At 50.5% G+C, this 19,156-nt stretch overlaps 2 protein-coding genes across 2 annotated transcripts in view; both read left to right on the top strand.

The window, feature by feature from the left end:
• The window catches only part of LOC104306894 (alpha-2-macroglobulin-like protein 1), a 33,624-nt gene extending 25,802 nt beyond the window's left edge, over nt 1-7,822 (top strand). Inside the window, exons 26-35 of the mRNA XM_054163917.1 lie at nt 116-272; nt 959-1,033; nt 3,895-4,054; nt 4,475-4,692; nt 4,875-5,090; nt 6,184-6,308; nt 6,709-6,799; nt 7,298-7,366; nt 7,587-7,689; nt 7,782-7,822. Of these exons, the coding sequence (XP_054019892.1) occupies nt 116-272; nt 959-1,033; nt 3,895-4,054; nt 4,475-4,692; nt 4,875-5,090; nt 6,184-6,308; nt 6,709-6,799; nt 7,298-7,366; nt 7,587-7,689; nt 7,782-7,822 (1,255 nt within the window). The remainder of the gene's footprint in view (nt 1-115; nt 273-958; nt 1,034-3,894; nt 4,055-4,474; nt 4,693-4,874; nt 5,091-6,183; nt 6,309-6,708; nt 6,800-7,297; nt 7,367-7,586; nt 7,690-7,781) is intronic.
• A 1,031-nt stretch (nt 7,823-8,853) lies between these two features.
• A2ML1 (alpha-2-macroglobulin like 1) overlaps nt 8,854-19,156 on the top strand; it is a 46,129-nt gene continuing 35,826 nt past the window's right edge. Inside the window, exon 1 of the mRNA XM_054163916.1 lies at nt 8,854-8,858. Within this exon, the coding sequence (XP_054019891.1) occupies nt 8,854-8,858 (5 nt within the window). The remainder of the gene's footprint in view (nt 8,859-19,156) is intronic.

Here is a 19,156-nt window from a genome sequence, read left to right as displayed (position 1 = left end):
CCAGCTTCTGCTTAGATTCCCTCTTTCCACTCATCCTTCCTCCTCTTTCACTCCATCTCTTTCAGCTTCTCTCTTCCCTCTCTCATGCCTCTTTTACTTTTCTCTCCCCAACAAGGCTGACTGCATTTGTGCTGAAGTGCTTTGTCCAAGCCAAGCCATACATCTTCATCGACAACAGGACCATTCAGGATGCTCTCAGCTGGCTGGAGTTCCACCAGTTTCCTGATGGTTGCTTCAGGAATGTAGGTCAGCTTTTCCACACAGCCATGAAGGTAGGAGCCAGAGCATGCTGAAGAACAGCTCAAAGCAGTTCTTTTCATGGAATCATGGAACTGATTGGGTTGCAAAAGACCTCTAAGATCGTTGAGCCCAACCATCAACCTAGCACCACTACGGCCACCAAACCATGGCCCCAAGTGCCATGGCCACAGGTTACTTGAACCCCTCCAGGGATGGGGACCCCACTACTTCCCTGGGCAGCCTGTGCCAATCCCTGACCACTCTTGCAGCAAAGAAATTTTTCCTCAGCTCCAACCTAACCCTGACCTGGCACAGTTTCAGGCCAGTTCCTCTCCTTCTATCGCCTGAGACTGGGGAGCAGAGCCCAACCCTCACCTCACTGCAGCCTCCTTCCAGGGACCTGTAGAGATCAATGAGGTCTCCCTTCAGCCTCCTCTTCTCCACACTGTACACCCCCAGCTCCCTCAGCTGCTCCACCCCAGCCCTGCTCTCCAGACCCTTCCCCAGCTTTACTGCCCTTCTCTGGACCTGCTCCAGCCCCTCAGTGTCCTTCTTGCAGTCCTCCTTCAAGTGTACTGGTAAATGTTTGGTTCACCATCCACGGTTGTTCTGCTTTCTTGCATGGGAGCAAGCCAGGGACAGTGAGGCCTTTCCTGGAAAGCCTCAGCTCTTTGTGTATTTCCTTCCCCAGCTTTTTGGATATTTGTGCTTTTTGTAGGGAGGTGTGGATGGGGAAATCCCCTTGGCTGCCTACATCACTGCTGCATACCTGGAGGCAGGAAAGACACCAGAGGTAAATATTGAGGTTCTTTGCCTTACCCTTGCCCTAAAATCTGAATCTGAAGAACTTAATGGTGTCACTAAGGAAGGCAACAGGGCACCTTGGAGAGGCCCATGAACAAAGTAATAGAATGAGGGAGGAAGAACTTAGCACTTCTCAGGAAAAAGCTGCAACTATCCCTTGAGGAGGACATAGCTAGCAGGGGAAAATGTAAGGTTAGACTCCCAGAAGCCATTGGATAGCATGGCTAGATGCTATTCCCATTGACCAAGCCTTGGCTGCCCATTCCTGCTCCACCCCCATCATCCTCCCTTATTCCTGCTACCCATTTGCAGCTGGGAGCTGGTGGTGAGTTGTAGCTGGAGAGTTTGTAGCTGCTCCCACAGTCAAGTCAATAGACAGAATGACATTTTAAATGTGCTGTAGCTTCAGAAGAAAATGGAAGCCTGCAAAAGGAGTGCTGTAGGGCAGGTGGAATTGCACATCTAAGTACTAACAGTGAGAGGGAGCTCTTACAAATGGTAAGGACCATAGCTCATTACTAAAGTCTGTGGTGGTGGCAAGGGAAAAAATATAATCCATCAGCTTGGTGGAGAAATGCAGCTGCTGTGTGCTTGGAGGAGTAAAGTTCTATGGACATAAGAACAGCAAGAGAACGAGCAGTGGTTTTGTGGCAACTAAAAGCAAAGGCCTCAGGAAAAAAAAAGGGAGACAGATGAAAATTAACCTTCTTTCTAGAAAGAGATGTCCTGCAGGTCACCTCTTCTCACCATAAGGATGATGAAGTGTTGGAACAGGTTGCCTGGAGAGGTTTAGTTTTCTCTGTCAGTGGAGGTTTTCAAGACATGGCTGAATAAGCCACTGAGCAACCTGTTCTGATCTCATAGCTAACCCCACTTTCATTAGGAGGTTGGATTAGAGACCTTTGGAGGTGGAGGGTCCTTTCAGCCTGAATGATGCTGTCACTTGGTAGTTGCACAACCTCTCTGAGTTTTGGCTGATTTTTGTGGAGGAGGCTTCTCATGGGACTGAATGAGAAATACTTGACACAATGCTGTGGTTTGTGGCAGAATGAGACACAAGGACAAGGACCTTCATCCTGGTAGAAAAGTAAGAGTTTGTTGTAGGTCTTGAACAGTTTTGTCATGGGGGAAGAAAAGCAAAAAGTTACTGAGGGCACACTATGCTCCAAAGCCATACTTCAGATCCTGAAAGGGAGACAATAGCAGTGTGCCCAGGTGGCCAAGAGGGCCAATGGCATCCTAGCCTGTATTAGGAATAGTGTGGCCAGCAGGAGCAGGGACGTCATTGTGCCCCTGGACTCTGCATTGGTTAGGCCACACCTTGAGTCCTGTGTCCAGTTCTGGGCCCCTCAGTTTAAGAAGGACATTGAGACACTTGAAGGTGTCCAGAGAAGGGCAACAAGGCTGGGGAGAGGCCTTGAGCACAGCCCTGTGAGGAGAGGCTGAGGGAGCTGGGGTTGCTTAGCCTGGAGAAGAGAAGGATCAGAGGTGACCTCATTGCTCTCTACAACTACCTGAAAGGTGGTTGTAGACAGGAGGGGGTTGGTCTCTTCTCCCAGGCAAGCAGCACCAGAACAAGAGGACACAGTCTCAAGCTGTGCTGGGGAGGTTTAGGCTCAAGGTGAGGAGAAAGTTCTTCACTGAGCGAGTCGTTCGTCATTGGGATGTGCTGCCCAGGGAGGTGGTGGAGTCACCGTCCCTGGAGGTGTTCAAGGGGAGATTGGACGTGGCACTTGGTGCCATGGTCTAGTTGTGAGGTCTGTTGGGACAGGTTGGACTTGATGATCCTTGGGGTCTCTTCCAACCTTAGTTATACTGTGATACTGTGATACAAATGGCCCTCAATACAACATGCATGAAGCCACAGAGGACAGCCTAGTGCTCTGGAAGTGGGGATAGAAAATCCAGAGCTGCCACAAGGTAGGAGACCTCATGGAATTCCTCATGCTCCAAAGAACTTGGCTACAGTATTGTTAGCTCAGAAGATTGTCCATGGAGTGAAAAAATGCTTTGTTGGAGCAGCAGATTTGTTGATACCAAACAAACAAGACAGTTACTCAGTTGAACACAGACACATAAACCATTCATTCCAGATGAACCAGGCCTGCTTATGGGAGACACTGCAAAGTAACAATGAAGAGGTTAAAATCAAAGTCTCATGGGATTATCCCAGCCCCACTGCATGAATTTGCTGAGTAGATGAAATGGGAGGCACAGAGCTTGCCATAGCAACCAGGAAAAGAGTGTCCTCCAGTGGTTTATACACGCTTTGAGAAAGGACACACACTCAGTGGGCACCACAAGTCTGAGAAAGAGTTGGAGGATGGCCTGCAAGGGTTAATGCACTCAAGATCCTCAGAACAGATCTTACTTTGCCTTGCAGGCATGCCTAAAAGGTTCATGGAATCATGAAGGCTAATTGTCAGCCCAGCCCCAGCATGCCCACTAAACCATGTGCCAAAGGGCTGTGTCTACACCTCCTTTGAACATCTCAATGGATGGTGACTCCATTGCTTCCCTGGACAGCCTGAGCATAACTCATGAAAGTGATTAGGGGTTAAAATGCAGGGAAGAGCTTGGAGATACACTGTCCTGAAGGGTCCAGTGGTTTGCATGACAACAAAACTATCTAGGCAGAGACCTCTGCCCACACTCTGGTGGAAATCAATCTCTTGGAACAAACTCGATTGCTTATGTTGTCTAGAGAAACAAATGGCCATGGTTTAGTGGGCATGGAGGTGTTGGGTTGACTGTTGGACTTGATGATCTTGAACTTCTGTTGTGTCTCAGTGTTTGCCTGCCTCACATGTGTTTGTCAGTCACCAGCTGCCATGTAACTTTTCTCTGTAGAGCGTGGCGGTGCGCAAAGCTCTGGGCTGCATCGCTCCCCTTCCCAAGGTCACCAGCACTTATACACAGGCCCTGCTGGCCTACACCTTTGCCCTGGCCAAGGACTCTCAACGCACACAAGAGCTACTTGAGATGCTGGATCAAAAGGCAATAAGAGAAGGTACAGAAATCACAGTGCCCAGTGAACATCAGAGAAGGGGCAAGTAAGCTTTCTGAGCCTTTGGCTGCATCCAGCCGGGAATGACTGTAGCCTTACCCTCTAAATCCTTCACCAAAGAGAGTTTTTAGACAGTCTGCTATGAACTCAAGGTATGTGCCAGCAATACTAGGGTATGGGGGCTGATCTCCTTCAAAGCTCTTCTCCTTTTCTAGTTTCTGAAGGGAAGTCTGGGCTCTGAGAGAAGTGGGCTTTCTTCTGCAGGACTGTAAAGCACTAACTTCTTGTTAGTGCCTGACACCCATGGGTAGCCATTAGGGTATTAACTCAATGGTCTTTGCAGATACAAGTCACTGTTCCTCCTAAGCCTCAGGATTTCTTTCCTGACCTCTCTCAATGTAATCTACTCCCTTCCCTTCCCAGATGGGCAAATCCACTGGAGTCAGACCTCATCCAAGCCCAGCCTCAGCAGCAGCCCCTGGGCACAGCCACTGTCTGTGGATGTGGAACTGACAGCCTATGTCCTCCTGGCCTTGGTCTCCAAACCAAATATCACCGAGTCTGATCTCAACACAGCCTCTGGCATTGTGGCCTGGCTTACAAGGCAGCAGAACGCCTACGGAGGGTTTGCCTCCACGCAGGTAACTGGTGGCCAGGGAAGGGGACACTGCCTGAGAAGGAACCTCTGCACAATATACCCACAATGTGTGCAAGTGTGAACCCTTGGAGGAGAGGAGCCCCTGTCTGTGGAGGTGCTCAGGATGGTGAGCTCAGGTGTCTTTGATTCTCAGAGCTGAAAATGTGACTGTTCCTTCCTTTCCAGGACACGGTAGTTGCCTTGCAGGCCTTGGCTAAGTATGCAGCACTGACCTACAGCACGAAAGGGGTTGCTGAAGTGAGGGTGAGGTCCCAAAGAGGCTTTGGAAGGCAGTTCCAAGTCTCCTTGCAGAACCGGCTGCTGGTGCAGGAGGCAGCGCTGACGGAAGTCCCGGGCAAGTTCTCGGTGCAGGCCAACGGCAGCTGCTGTGTCTTTACCCGGGTAGGTTTCCACTGACCCCTCTGGGACAACCCCCTGCTCAGAAACCCCAAAACTCTCCATTGCAGCTCTCACTGTGCTTGAACCCCAGGCATCAATGCAATGAATCAGCCAGTGCAATAAACCAGTGTGCTGGAGGGGACTGGAGACAGAACATGTCCAAATGTGAGGACAGTGATGCTTCCGCTGCTCACAGAGTATTGGAAGGATTGAAAGGTGCCCAGGTGGCCAAGAAGGCCAACAGCATCCTGGTCTGCACTAGGAATAGTGTGGCCAGCAGGAGCAGGGAAGTCATTGTGCCCCTGGACTCTGCATTGGTTAGGCCACACCTTGAGTCCTGTGTCCAGTTCTGGGCCCCTCAGTTTAAGAAGGATATTGAGAGACTTGAAGGTGTCCAGAGAAGGGCAACAAGGCTGGGGAGAGGCCTTGAGCACAGCCCTGTGAGGAGAGGCTGAGGGAGCTGGGGTTGCTTAGCCTGGAGAAGAGAAGGATCAGGGGAGACCTCATTGCTCTCTACAACTACCTGAAAGGTGGTTGTGGCCAGGAAGGGGTTGGTCTCTTCTGCCAGGCAACCAGCACCAGAACAAGAGGACACAGTCTCGAGTTGTGCCAGGGGAGGTTTAGGCTGGAGGTGAGGAGAAAGTTCTTCACTGAGAGAGTCATTTGTCACTGGAATGTACTGCCCAGGGAGGTGGTGGAGTCACCATCCCTGGAGGGGTTGAAGAGGGGATTGGATGTGGCACTTGGTGCCATGGTCTAGTCATGAAGTCTGTGGTGACAGGTTGGACTCGATGATCTTTGAGGTCTCTTCCAACCTTGGTGATACTCTGATACTGTGATACTGTTATATCGTGGTCCCACTGCTGTGTGCCTGACTTGCACAGTCTCAAGGGGGTGAGGTGAAGGAGCTCCAGCTGGAAGGATCATGGAAGGTTTCCAGTCTGAATGACCTTTATTGTGGGCACTGGGGTAAATGCTCTCACTGTCTGGCTTATCTTGCTGTTGTGTCAGACCTGCATCTTGAGAGCTGGTCAGTGAAAAATGGTATTGAAACAATAATCCATGTCTGCTGCTGGCTTTTTGTCTCTCCCTGTAGATGGTGCTGAGGTACAACACGCCCTCCCCACAGGTCTCCACGTCCTTCGCCTTGCGAGTGGAAACCGCGCCAGTCAACTGCACAGGGGATGATAGGCACTCTGTTACTATCTACATCAATGTCAGGTGACTCTAAAGACATTACTGCACTGAAGAGGGACAGCCAGGCATGACTGCACAGCTGAAGGGTGCTTCTTAGCTGCAATAGAGACACCAGATGGTTTCAGCAGAAGGTCCAGATGGAATATGGAGAAAGAAAGATACAGCTGTCTCTGGGAACAGGGAAATGTTGCCAAGGACTCTGGTTCTTGCTAGGGAGAGAAGTGCAAATTGGGGATGCTCAGAGGAGTGCAAGATTGGGGATTCTCAGAGAAGTGCAGCTGTCATCTGCTCCCTGGGCGAAGGAGCAGTGACTGCTTTGGGCCTTGTCCTTGCTGGGCTAGCTGGTTTAGGGTCCTGCACATATGGTATGGTGGTGGAGGGAAGGGGAAGCTAGAAGAGACTTTCTTTTGATCTTCTCCCCCAGATACACTGGGAAGAGATCCATTTTCAACATGGTGATCGTGGAGGTGTCCCTGCTGTCTGGATTTGACCTGGCTCCAGGATCCAGGATGTCTGTAAGAAGCCCACAGTCAGGGTGGTGGTGTGGTGTCAGTGATACCATCTATGCCCAAGGAGGGGGGGAGTGCTGCATAGAAAGGTGTTTGCCTGTCTCTCTCTTGAGCAATCTCACCATCCCTTACCTTCTGCTATCTTGAACATGAACACACACAGTCTCTCTCTGTGATCCCTCTGGACTAATTCACTCAGTAGATCCTTGACAGCTAAGTAGCCTAGGTTCTTGTCCTTGAGTTTTGCAGGATCTGAGTGGCCCTGCATAGAGATCAGCCTGAAGAGCCCAAAGTAAGTTTGGAAGTAAGCAAAGGAGAACCTGTCCAGTCAAGCTTAAGGGATGAACTAGGGATGCTCAGAGAAGTGCAACCATCATCTGCCCACTGTGAGAGGGAGTAGTAACTGCCTTGGCACTGCTTCTGTCTCAGGGTCCTCGTGGGGATGTCTCATGCTTGCTTTCCAAGATCCTCCCCTAAATTGTTTCCTCTGCTCTCCTGTCCTAGCTGCAACACCGGCACTCTGTGAGAAGAGCTGAGAAAACACAAGGAGTTATTGCCATCTACTTGGACAAGGTATGTGTGTGCTGCTGGAGAAGCTACAGGAGCAGAAGGCAGTAGCAGAGTGGTGTGCAGAACCAAGGACTAGACTAGCAGAGCAGGATATTCAAGATTCATCTTGGAGGTCCTGCCTCTGACTCCACACAGTTGTTACTGCCTCTCAGTAGGATCAGCTTTAGGTGAGGAACAAAAAAACCAGCTCAGAAGCAAACCACCTTTTGCTCTTCTTCCTCAGCTGAGCCACAAGTCTGAGACATATGTTCTGCAACTGGAGCAGAAGATTGATGTGACCAACCTGAAGCCAGGCCATGTCAGGGTCTACGACTACTACCATCCAGGTGAGTGTAGAATCATGGAATGCCAGGGCTGGCTGGGTGTTTGCACTTGGCTCTGTGCAAGGATAACTTAGATCTCTCCTATCCTTTTGCAGAGGAGCAGGCCCTGGCTGATTATAATGTCTTCTGCATGTGAGGTAGGTGTGAGTCTCTTCCTCCACACCCATACAGACCTAGCAGCCTTCTGTGTTTCTTCTGCAAGTCAGCTAACTCCTGCTGTCTCAGAGGAGCCCTGTGTATCTTTGATTCAGCGTATTCCCTTCATCTAGGACTGTATCTGGAACTCCTTAGGCCTCTAGGGACTTCACTCTGCCCTCTGCTTTCTGGACTTTGCAATGTAGTCTTTCCTGGCTTGCCTGTAGGCAGGACATGAAGTGGTTACTATAGGTTCACTCTCTAGAGGATTAGTGATGCATTTTCTGGGACCTTGCAGGTACAGTGCACAGGTCTGCCTGCCAGCTCCAGAAGAACTTCCAAGCAGAATTCATGGTCCTAGTTTCTGCTTACTCTGAGTATGGGGACTCTCTCTTCCTGTGGAGAGGCTGAGGTGAAATAAGGGTGCTAGCTCAAACCAGAGAAACACTCTCCTGTAGAGTCCTTCCTGAGAGCCTGGGATTCCTAGCTGTTAGCATCCCAAAGTTAACAATGTGGGTCATGGTGTCTGGGTTACTCCCTCTTCTGCTTCCATTTCTCCCAGGGTTTGGCCTATTTCACTACTGTCCACTCTTTCAGCACACAGGGATCCCACTGGTGTGAGATGTCCTAGGACAGCAGGGCTGCTGAGTTACTGCTTCTGGTATGATGTGGCATGTGTCAGCTGAAAAGCCACATCTCAGTGGCTTGGAATATTGATGCTGGGACACATGTCAAGTTGGATTTCAGGACTAACTGCAGCCCAATCCATGTCACATCCTGATGGCCATTTTGGCATGAATTCTTTGGGGTGTTTGATTAATCCTGATTGTCTTCATCCAGCAATTCTCTTGCTTTTAGAAAAGAATGAAAATAAAACATGAATCACAAATCTGGCTCATTTGTGTGGGTGGACTCTGTGACACAAAAAGCAGCAGCAAACCCTAACAGAAAGAGTGTGTCTGAGAGAGGTACCTGGTATTCATTTCTTCTAGCCCTGGAGTCCCCCTCCAACAGCATCATGAAGCCACTAGTATGGGGTGAGAACTTCAAGCCCTGCATGGAGATAGATCCCACTGAGCATCATCACAGATGTAGCTGAGCAGTGAGGGCTTGGCTGAGTCTGCACTTTACATGAACATGAAGTAAATCTACCCTGCTGTGCATTTCACATACTCACTTCTGCCCTCTTAGCATAGGAAGAGGAAGGGGAGTAATTCTAGCCTCTGCACCTCCTGTGAAGTTGTGTCTTGCACAGGACAATTCAAACACAAGTTGTAGGGCAGGGATGGTGCCCCAGAGTGGAATGCTCCCCCATAATAAGCCACACAGGGTCTCATGTGAGAGTTCAATATCCATTGCTGCTTTTTAAAATCAAACCTCATGCAGATAGAAGAATAGAATAGAATAGAATAGAATAGAACAGAATAGAATAGATCAGGTTGGAAGAGACTTTCAAGATCATCGTGTCCAACCTATCATCCAACACCACCTAATCAACTAACCCATGGCACCAAGCACCCTATCAAGTCTCCTCCTGAACACCTCCAGATGACACCAAGCTGAATGGTATGATTGATACACCAGGGGGATGGAATGTCATTCAGAGGGCTCTGAACAAGCTGGAGATGTGGGCCCAGATGAACCTCAGGAAGTTCAACAAGTCCAAGTGCAAGGTCCCACACCTGGGTCAGGACAATCCCCATTATCAGTATGGGCTTGTGGTGGTTTGAGCCTTAGCTGGGAGTTAAAAGCCCAGATAGGGGAAAGGCTGAGAATCTCTCCCCCACTTCCCCTCCTCCCCCCAAAACAGAGAGGGGGGAAAGAAAAGGGTAAGGAGCAAATCCACTAAACAATAATCTGGAGTCGGCTTGGAAGTAGAGAGGTGGAGAATTTTCTTTAAACAATATATATATATATAACAATAACAGGAAAGGTTCACAAGGGGCAAGGAACAAGGATGGATGGGAAAGGGGACAAGAAAGAATAATACAAAACCAGTCCTTCTCTGAGGAGGTGCAGAGGCAGCAGGGAGAAGGATCAGGTCCGGCCACGTGGCTGAGGAGCAGGAGGGCAAATGCAGCAGCTCTCATCCAGCAGAGGCAGGAGCCAAAAAGAGACCCAACAGCTATGATGTCCTGCTTTTTATACCCTAGCTGGGCAGGGAGGGGGGAGTGGAACAGACTCAGCTTCCTAGGGGAAAACGCCCTGCAGGGGAGGGTAAAGTACCCGCAAGCCCTCCACCCAGCTTTGTTTTCAGGAAAAGGCGCTAACCCATCACAGGGCTGGGGGATGATATTTACCTGGCAGAGAATAGAATAGAATAGAATAGAATAGAATAGAATAGAATAGAATAGAATAGACCAGGTTGGAAGAGACCTTTGATATCATCATGTCCAACCTATCATCCAACACCACCCAATCAACTAAAGGCAACACCATGGTCAGCCAGATGGTTTTCCCTTTGCATTGTGGGTCTGCTGACCCCTGTGATTTCCCCAAATGTGGGAAACTCAGCTGCATAATTTGTCATGCCAGCTTCAAAATGGAAGTGCTGGCTGGACCAAAGCATCATGGGGCTTGAGGTTCAGATTGTACCATGAGAGGCTTCCTGTTCTGGTTGCTGCTGCTTGGTTTTGGGATGTTGGTCTTTTCCACTGGGGAGGCTGCAGGGAGAGGGCTCTGGCTTCTGCTGCTGTTTCTGCCTTTTTGCATCACTTTTCTGCAAATAGGCTACAGAAGTTGTGCTTTGTGTTGTTTCCAGTAAAATTCTTTACCTCAACATAGAGTGGGTTTTGGGTGTATTGAACTTTCCTTCCTGTCCTTGTGGGGAGAGTTGGGGGCTTTTGAAAGTGAGCTGTGTTAACCCAGGACAGAACCTTATGGCAGCCTTCCAGTACCTGAAGGGACCCTTACAAGAAAGCTGAGAAAGGACTTTTTACAAGGGCTTGTTGCAATAGGACAAGAGGGAATGGACTGAAGCTTGAGAAGTGTGGATTAGACTAGATGGAGAAGAGGAGACTCAGGGGTGACCTTATTGCTCTCTACAACTACCTGAAGGGAGGTTATAGACAGGCAGAAGTTGGTCTCTTCTCCCAGACAACCAGCACCAGAACAAGAGGACACAGTCTCAGGCTGTGCCAGGGGACGTTTAGGCTGGAGGTTAGGAGGAAGTTCTACACAGAGAGAGTGATTGCCCACTGGAATGTGCTGCCCGAGGAGGTGGTGGAGTCACCATCACTGGGGGTGTTTAGGAGGAGACTTGATGGGGTGCTTGGTGCCATGGTTTAGTTGTTTGGGTGGTGTTGGATGATGGGTTGGACACAATGATCTTGAAGGTCTCTTCCAACCTGGTCTGGTCTGGTCTGGTCTGGTCTAGATATTAGGAAGAATTTCTTTACAGCAAGGGTGGTGAGACACTGGCACAGGTTGCCCAGGGAGATCGTGGACGCCCTCTCCCTGGAGGTGTTCAAGGCCAGGTTGGATGAGGCCTTGAACAACCTGGGCTGGTGGGAGGTGTCCCTGCCCATGGCAGGGTGGGGTTGGAACCAGATGATCTTTAAGGTCCTTTCCAACCCAAACCATAGAATCATTCTATGACTCTATGAAGTGATTGAGAGCAGCCCTGCAGAGAAGGACTTGAGGGTGCTGGTGGATGGAAAGCTGGACATGAACCAACAGCATTCACCTGCTCTCCAGAAGGCCAATCACATATGGGGTTGCATCAAAAGAAGCAGAGAGAGATGATTCTGACACTCTGCTCAGGTAAGACCTCAACTAGACTACTGTGTTCTGGGGCCCTCAACAAAAGGACGTGGACCTGATGGAGAAGGTTCAGAGAAGGGCCACCAAAATGATCAGAGGGTTAGACCACCTCTCCTCTAAGAAGACATGCTGGGAGAAGAGAATGCTCTGGGGAGACCTTATAGCGGTGTGGTGGGTTAAAATTCCTCCCCAGAATAAAATTGCCAGACCAGCTCAGTTGGAAAGCAAATGAAGCTATATTTACAAGGAAAGCTGCCATCTAGAAAGAAGAAATGCAATGAATTTGTACAACATCTACAACAGTCACATGTATTCACAATTTCTAAACAGCACAAGAACCCCCCTGGACAAAACCAGGGGGCTGCCAACAGCTTCCCCCTCTCCCTCTCCCAGACAAAGGGAAAACAGAGAGGAGAAAAGCAGAGAGCACAAAAGCAGAGAGCAGCTTGTTAGTACTTAGCCACAACAAGAATGCAGCCAAGGTCAGCAAGCCAGCAAAAGCACCACTAGTATCTGCTAGAGTGAAGAAGCCAAAAAGAGAAAGAGTTTATACAACTAACTTCATGTTCACAGTATCACAGTCTCACAGTATAACTAAGGTTGGAAGAGACCCCAAGGATCATCAAGTCCAACCTGTCCCAACAGACCTCACGACTAGACCATGGCACCAAGTGCCACGTCCAATCTCCCCTTGAACACCTCCAGGGACGGTGACTCCACCACCTCCCTGGGCAGCACATCCCAATGGCGAACGACTCGCTCAGTGAAGAACTTTCTCCTCACCTCGAGCCTAAACCTCCCCTGGCGCAGCTTGAGACTGTGTCCCCTTGTTCTGGTGCTGGTTGCCTGGGAGAAGAGACCAACCCCTTCCTGTCCACAACCACTTTTCAGGTAGTTGTAGAGGGCAATGAGGTCACCCCTGATCCTCCTCTTCTCCAGGCTAAGCAACCCCAGCTCCCTCAGCCTCTCCTCACAGGGCTGTGCTCAAGGCCTCTCCCCAGCCTTGTTGCCCTTCTCTGGACACCTTCAAGTGTCTCAATGTCCTTCTTAAACTGAGGGGCCCAGAACAGGACACAGGACTCAAGGTGTGGCCTAACCAATGCAGAGTCCAGGGGCACAATGACCTCCCTGCTCCTGCTGGCCACACTATTCTTGATGCAGGCCAGGATGCCATTGGCCCTCTTGGCCACCTGGGCACACTGCTGGCTCATGTTTAGGCATCTGTCAATCAGCACCCCCAGGTCCCTCTCTGTTTGGCAGCTCTCAGCCACTCTGATCCCAGCCTCTAGCTCTGCATGGGGTTGCTGTGGCCAAAGTGCAGCACCTGGCACTTGGACTTGTTAAATGCCATCCTGTTGGACTCTGCCCATCTGTCCAGTCGGTCGAGGTCCCTCTGCAGAGCCTTTTCTACCCTCTAACTGACCAACATCTGTTCCCAACTTGGCATCATCTGCAAACTTGCTGATGACTGACTCAACCCCCTCATCCAGATCATCAATGAAGATATTAAAGAGGATGGGGCCCAGCACTGATCCCTGGGGGACACCACTGGTGACTGGCTGCCAGCTGGCTGTGGCACCATTCACCACCACTCTCTGGGCTCAGCCTCCAGCCAGTTCCTAACCCAGCTCAGAGTGCTGCTGTCCAAGCCAGGGGCTGACAGCTTAGCCAGCAGTTTACTGTGGGGGATGGTGTCAAAGGCCTTGCTGAAGTCCAGGCAGACCACATCCACAGGCCTCCCCATGTCCAGCAGACAGGTCACCTGGGCATAGAAGGAGATCAGGTTGGAGTGGCAGGACCTGCCCTTCCTAAATCCATGTTGGCTGGACCTGAGCCCTTGGCCATCCTTCAGGTTATCAACCTGTTAGACTAGACTAGACTAGACTAGACTAGACTAGACTAGAATAGAATAGAATTAATTGAATTGGATTGAATTGGATTGAATTGAATTGAATCATAAGGAGGTTATTAATATTCAATAGGTGGAACAATGCAAACATTAACTTTATTAATAATAATAAAAACCTCACCAAAATATTAATGAAACCCTATTTACTGGTTTGAAATATTTGGTTGTGAAACAGATATCTGACCAGCAGGAACACATAACAATTTAAACACTAAGAGCAAAGCTCCAGGAACAACAAACAGCAATTTAAACTGTCGAGTAAAAAGAGAAGAACATTGGCAGCAGAGTCAGGGATTGCCCACGGGGGGTGGAGGATGAGAGGGGAGGGGGCAGGGTCTAGAATTCCCTGGTTAGGCCACACCTTGAATCCTATGTCCAACTCTGGGCCCCTCAGTTTGAGAAGGACATTGAGACACTTGAAGGTGTCCAGAGAAGGGCAACAAGGCTGGGGAGGGGTCTGGAGCACAGCCCTGTGAGGAGAGGCTGAGGGAGCTGGGGTTGCTTAGCCTGGAGATGAGGAGGCTCAGGGGAGACCTCATTGCTGTCTCCAACTCCCTGAAGGGAGGCTGTAGCCCGGTGGGGGTTGGTCTCTTCTCCCAGGCAAGCAGCACGAGAACAAGAGGACACAGTCTCAAGCTGTGCCAGGGGACGTGTAGGCTGGAGGTGAGGAGGAAGTTCTTCCCAGCAAGAGTAATTGGCCTTTGGAATGTGCTGCCCAGGGAGGTGGTGGCATCCCCATCCCTGGAGGTGTTCAAGAGGGGATTGGATGTGGCACTTGAAGCCATGGTTTAGTTGTCAGGAGGTGTTGGGTATTAGGTAATATGTTGGACTTGATGATCTCTGAGGTCTCCTCCAACCTTATTGATTCTATGATTCTATGATTTGGAAAGTGTGTTGAAATTTCACCTTTGAACTGTTCCTGAAGTCTCAGCACACCCCCTCTGTGAGGCAGAGACACAAGCACTGCGAGTTCTCCACAACACATCAAGGAGTCTGCCGGCGAGGCAGGCTGCTGAGAGCCTGCTCTGCCATTCAGGAGCAGACTGACAGGACAGGAATCTATGCAGAAATGCAGCACAGCCATTGGGTATTACCTGTGCCCTGAGCTGTGCCAGAGTGGCTGTGATGAGGCTGGGTTCATTCCAGGTGCCTCCCTCCTGACCTTTGTGGAACAGGTGCTTTTTCCCTCTCTGCGTTCAGCTCTCTCAGCATTCCATCAGCAATGCGGAGCCCAGCTCTGCAGAGCAGGAGTTCTTGCAGAACGCTGTCTTCACAGAATCATGGAATGGTAGGGGCTGGAAAGGACCTCTGAATGTCATCTAGTCCAACCTGCCCTACTAAAGCAGGATCACCCAGAGTAAATCACACAGGAACATGCCTGGGGGGTTGGAATGCCTTTGGAGAAGGAGGCGCCGCAACCTCACTGCTCCAGTGGTGCACAGCAGTGCTCCAGCCTGCCCCAGTGCTCTGCAAGACTTTCCTTCTGTTTAGGTGAAACCTCCTGACTTCTAGTTTGTGTCTATCGCCCCTTGTCCTGTCACTGGACACCACTGAAGTGGTGTTCTGTCACTGGTCAGAAATGGTGTTCTGACACTCACCCTTTAGATATTGATAACATTCTGTGATAAGTATTAACAAGCTCCTGCCTCAATCTCCTCTCCTCCAGCCTAAACAGCCCCAGGTCTCTCAGCCTTTCCTGATAAGGTTGATGCCCCAGCCTTCTTGCCATCTTACTGGCTCTCTCCTGGATTCTCTCCAGTAGTTTCTTGTCCTTGAACTGTGGAGCCCAGAGCTGGACATGGTATTCAGTATTCAGTATCACTAAGGTTGGAAGAGACCTCAAAGATCATCGAGTTGAACCTGTCACCACAGACCTCATGACTAGAGTAGGGAGGACACTACTGCCCACTGCAGGCTTTGAACTCATACCTTCCCTTTAAGGGTCTTACACGCTACCAACTGAGCCACTTTTGCCTATTTCTGCCTCACCAGGGCAGAGCAGTGTGGGAGGAGACTCTTGCTTGACCTGAAACCTTTCAAGAGAAACTTCTCAGATAATGAAGATTTCTTTGCAAATGTCTCCTCCTCCTCCTTGCCTTTACCTCTGGAAATGTTTGCCTTTGCTAGTGTCAAAAAGCAGAGCTGGAGCCAGTCAGGCCTGCAGCTGGTGTTTGTACTTATAAAGCATTACAGGCTACAGAGAGGGAAGCACCCCACTTGGCACTGCTTATGCCACCATGTTCTAATCATCTTAGCAAAGCTCAGGCAACAGGTCTGATGAAAGTCCCTGGAATAGAGGGGGGTTTGAGGGAGCAACTGCTGCAGGGGTCATACACACATGTATTCTGCCTACCCCTTACTGACAGCAGGAGGAGTAGCTCATGCTTGAGCCCATGACTGCAGGAGGAGTTCACACACACACACAAGCCCCCCTCAGTCACATAGGTGTGCACACACACTCAAAATGGAACACACTGACATTTTTTACTCAGCATTCATGACAATTTCGATTCCTGCCTTTAAAACACCTCTGCTGTGTCCTTCAAAATGTTCTTTTTTGGTTTTAAACTGTAGTAGCTCTGGTGCCTGGTCACATGAGAAAGAATTTGAAGGGATGTGGCTGCAGAATTTAGAGACAGGAAAAAAACTCGCCACTTTTGGTTTCTAGACTTCCATCTTCTTGGATTAGAGCAGGAGAATAGAATAGAATGGAATTAACCAGGTTGGAAAAGACCTTCAAGGTCATCGAGTCCAATCTATCACCCAACACCATCTGATCAACTAAACCATGGCACCAAGTGCCACCTCCAGGGATGGTGACTCCACCACCTCCCTGGGCAGCACATTCCAGTGGCCAATCTCTCTTGCTGGGAAGAACTTCTTCCTAACATCCAGCCTGAACCTCCCCTGGCACAGGTTGAGACTGTGTCCTCTTGTTCTGGTGCTGGGTGCCTGGGAGAAGAGACCAACCCCCACCTGGCTACAACCTCCCTTCAAGGAGTTTGAGAGAGCAAGAAGGTCTCCCCTGAGCCTCCTCTTCTCCAGGCTAAGCAACCCCAGCTCCCTCAGCCTCTCCTCACAGGGCTGTGCTCCAGACCCCTCCCCAGCTTTGTTGCCCTTCTCTGGACACCTTCCAGCATCTCAACATCTTTCCTAACCTGAAGGCCCCAGTACTGGACACAGGACTCAAGGTGTGGCCTAACCAGTGCAGTGTACAGGGGCAGAATGACCTCCCTGCTCCTGCTGGCCACACTATCCTGATGCAGGCCAGGATGCCATTGGCCGTCTTGTCCCCCTGGGCACACTGCAGGCTCATGTTCAGCTGCTGTCAACCAGTACCCCCAGGTCCCTCTCTGCCTGGCTGCTCTCAGCCACTCTGACCCCAGCCTGTAGCTCTGCATGGGGTTGCTGTGGCCAAACTGCAGAACCTGGCACTTGGATGTGTTCAGTCTCCTGCCCTTGGACTCTGCCCATCTGTCCAGCCTGGCAAGGGCCCTCTGCAGAGCTCTGTCAAGCATCACATAAAACCATACACCAGAATCACTAAGATTGGAAAAGATCTCCGAGCTCATGAAGTCCAACTCTCAACCCAGCACCACCATCACCACTAAACCATGTGCTGAAGTGCCACATTTTTTAACACCTCCAGAGATGCTGACTTCCTTCACACTCATTTGTTTATCATTCACAAAACTGAGGAACTGAGGTGATTCATCATGGAGCCTTGGTGGTGAATATGCCTCCACCTAGCTTGTAATCATCTTTGCTGCTTGAGCACAGAGGACTGCCTGCCTCCAGGGACACAAATCCAGCCTCTGCTTCATGTGTGACTCTTGGGCTGTCTCTGAGACAAATCACAGTCTCACAGTATCACAAAGGTTGGAAGAGACCTCAAAGATTATCAAGTCCAACCTGTCACCACAGACCTCATGCCTAGACCATGGCACCAAGTGCCACATCCAATCCCCTCTTGAACACCTCCAGGGATGGTGACTCCACCACCTCCCTGGGCAGCACATTCCAATGGCCAACAATGCTCTCAGTGAAGAGCTTTCTCCTCAGCTGCAGCTCTTGAAGGCACAGGAACTGGCGGTTCCCATGTGCCGAAAGATGAGCCGGCGGGGAAGGCGACCGGCCTGGATGGACAAGCAGCTCCTGAAGGATTTAAGGGAAAAAAAGAGGCTGTATCACCTTTGGAAGGAGGGGAAGGCTTCTCGAGGTATGTTTAAGGAAGTGGTTAGACTATGTAGGAATAAAATTAGAGAGGCAAAGGCCCAGCTGGAACTGAAGCTGAACACCTCTGTGAAAGACAATAAAAAGCAATTTTACAAATATATCAATGCTAAAAAGAAGGGCAAGAAGAACCTGCACTCCTTACTGGAGCTGGAGGGGAACATGGTGACCAAAGATGAGGAAAAGGCTGAGGTCCTGAACGCCTTCTTTGCCTCAATGTTTAACAGCAAGGTAGGAGTCCAGGATGAGTGGCCTCCTGAGCTGGGTAATAGGGTCGGGGAGCAGTGTGATGCCCCAGAAATTCATGAGGAATTAGTCCGGGACCTGCTGAGCCACTTGGACACCCATAAGTCCGTGGGACCGGATGGGATCCATCCCAGGGTGCTGAGAGAGCTGGCAGATGAGCTGGCCAAGCCGCTCTCCATCATTTTCCTCCAGTCCTGGCTCACTGGAGAGGTCCCAGATGACTGGAAACTGGCCAGTGTGGTCCCCATCCACAAGAAGGGACGGATGGAGGAACCTGGAAACTCCAGGCCTGGCAGCCTGACCTCAGTGCCAGGGAAAGTGATGGAGCAGATTATCCTGGCGGCAATAACTGCACCTGAAGGATGGCCAAGGGCTCAGGTCCAGCCAGCATGGATTTAGGAAGGGCAGGTCCTGCCTCTCCAACCTGATCTCCTTCTATGATCAGGTGACTGTCTGGTGGATGTGGGGAGGCCTGTGGATGTAGTCTATCTGGACTTCAGCAAGGCCTTTGACACCGTCCCCCACAGTAAACTGCTGGCTAAGCTGTCAGCTCGTGGTTTGGACCACAACACTCTGAGCTGGGTTAGGAACTGGCTGGAGGCTGAGCCCAGAGAGTGGTGGTGAATGGTGCCACATCCGGCTGGCGGCCAGGCACCAGTGGCGTCCCCCAGGGATCAGTGCTGGGCCCCATCCTCTTTAACATCTTCATTGATGATCTGGATGAGGGGGTTGAGTCAGTCATCAGCAAGTTTGCAGATGACACCAAGTTGGGAACAGATGTTAGTCAGTTAGAGGATAGAAAGGCTCTGCAGAGGGACCTTGACCGACTGGACAGATGGGCAGAGTCCAACAGGATGGCATTCAACAAGTCCAAGTGCCAGGGGCTGCACTTTGGCCACAGCAACCCCATGCAGAGCTACAGGCTGGGGTCAGAGTGGCTGAGAGCTGCCAAACGGAGAGGGACCTGGGGGTGCTGATTGACAGCCGCCTAAACATGAGCCAGCAGTGTGCCCAGGTGGCCAAGAAGGCCAATGGCATCCTGGCCTGTATTAGGAATAGTGTGGCCAGCAGGAGCAGGGAGGTCATTGTGCCCCTGGACTCTGCATTGGTTAGGCCACACCTTGAGTCCTGTGTCCAGTTCTGGGCCCCTCAGTTTAAGAAGGACATTGAGACACTTGAAGGTGT

Source organism: Dryobates pubescens, chromosome 8 (genome assembly GCF_014839835.1).
Source record: "Dryobates pubescens isolate bDryPub1 chromosome 8, bDryPub1.pri, whole genome shotgun sequence".
In the NCBI taxonomy this organism is placed as follows: Eukaryota; Metazoa; Chordata; class Aves; order Piciformes; family Picidae; genus Dryobates; species Dryobates pubescens.
The sequence above is the reverse complement of the archived record's forward strand: the minus strand, read 5'-3'. Positions and strand labels throughout refer to the sequence as shown.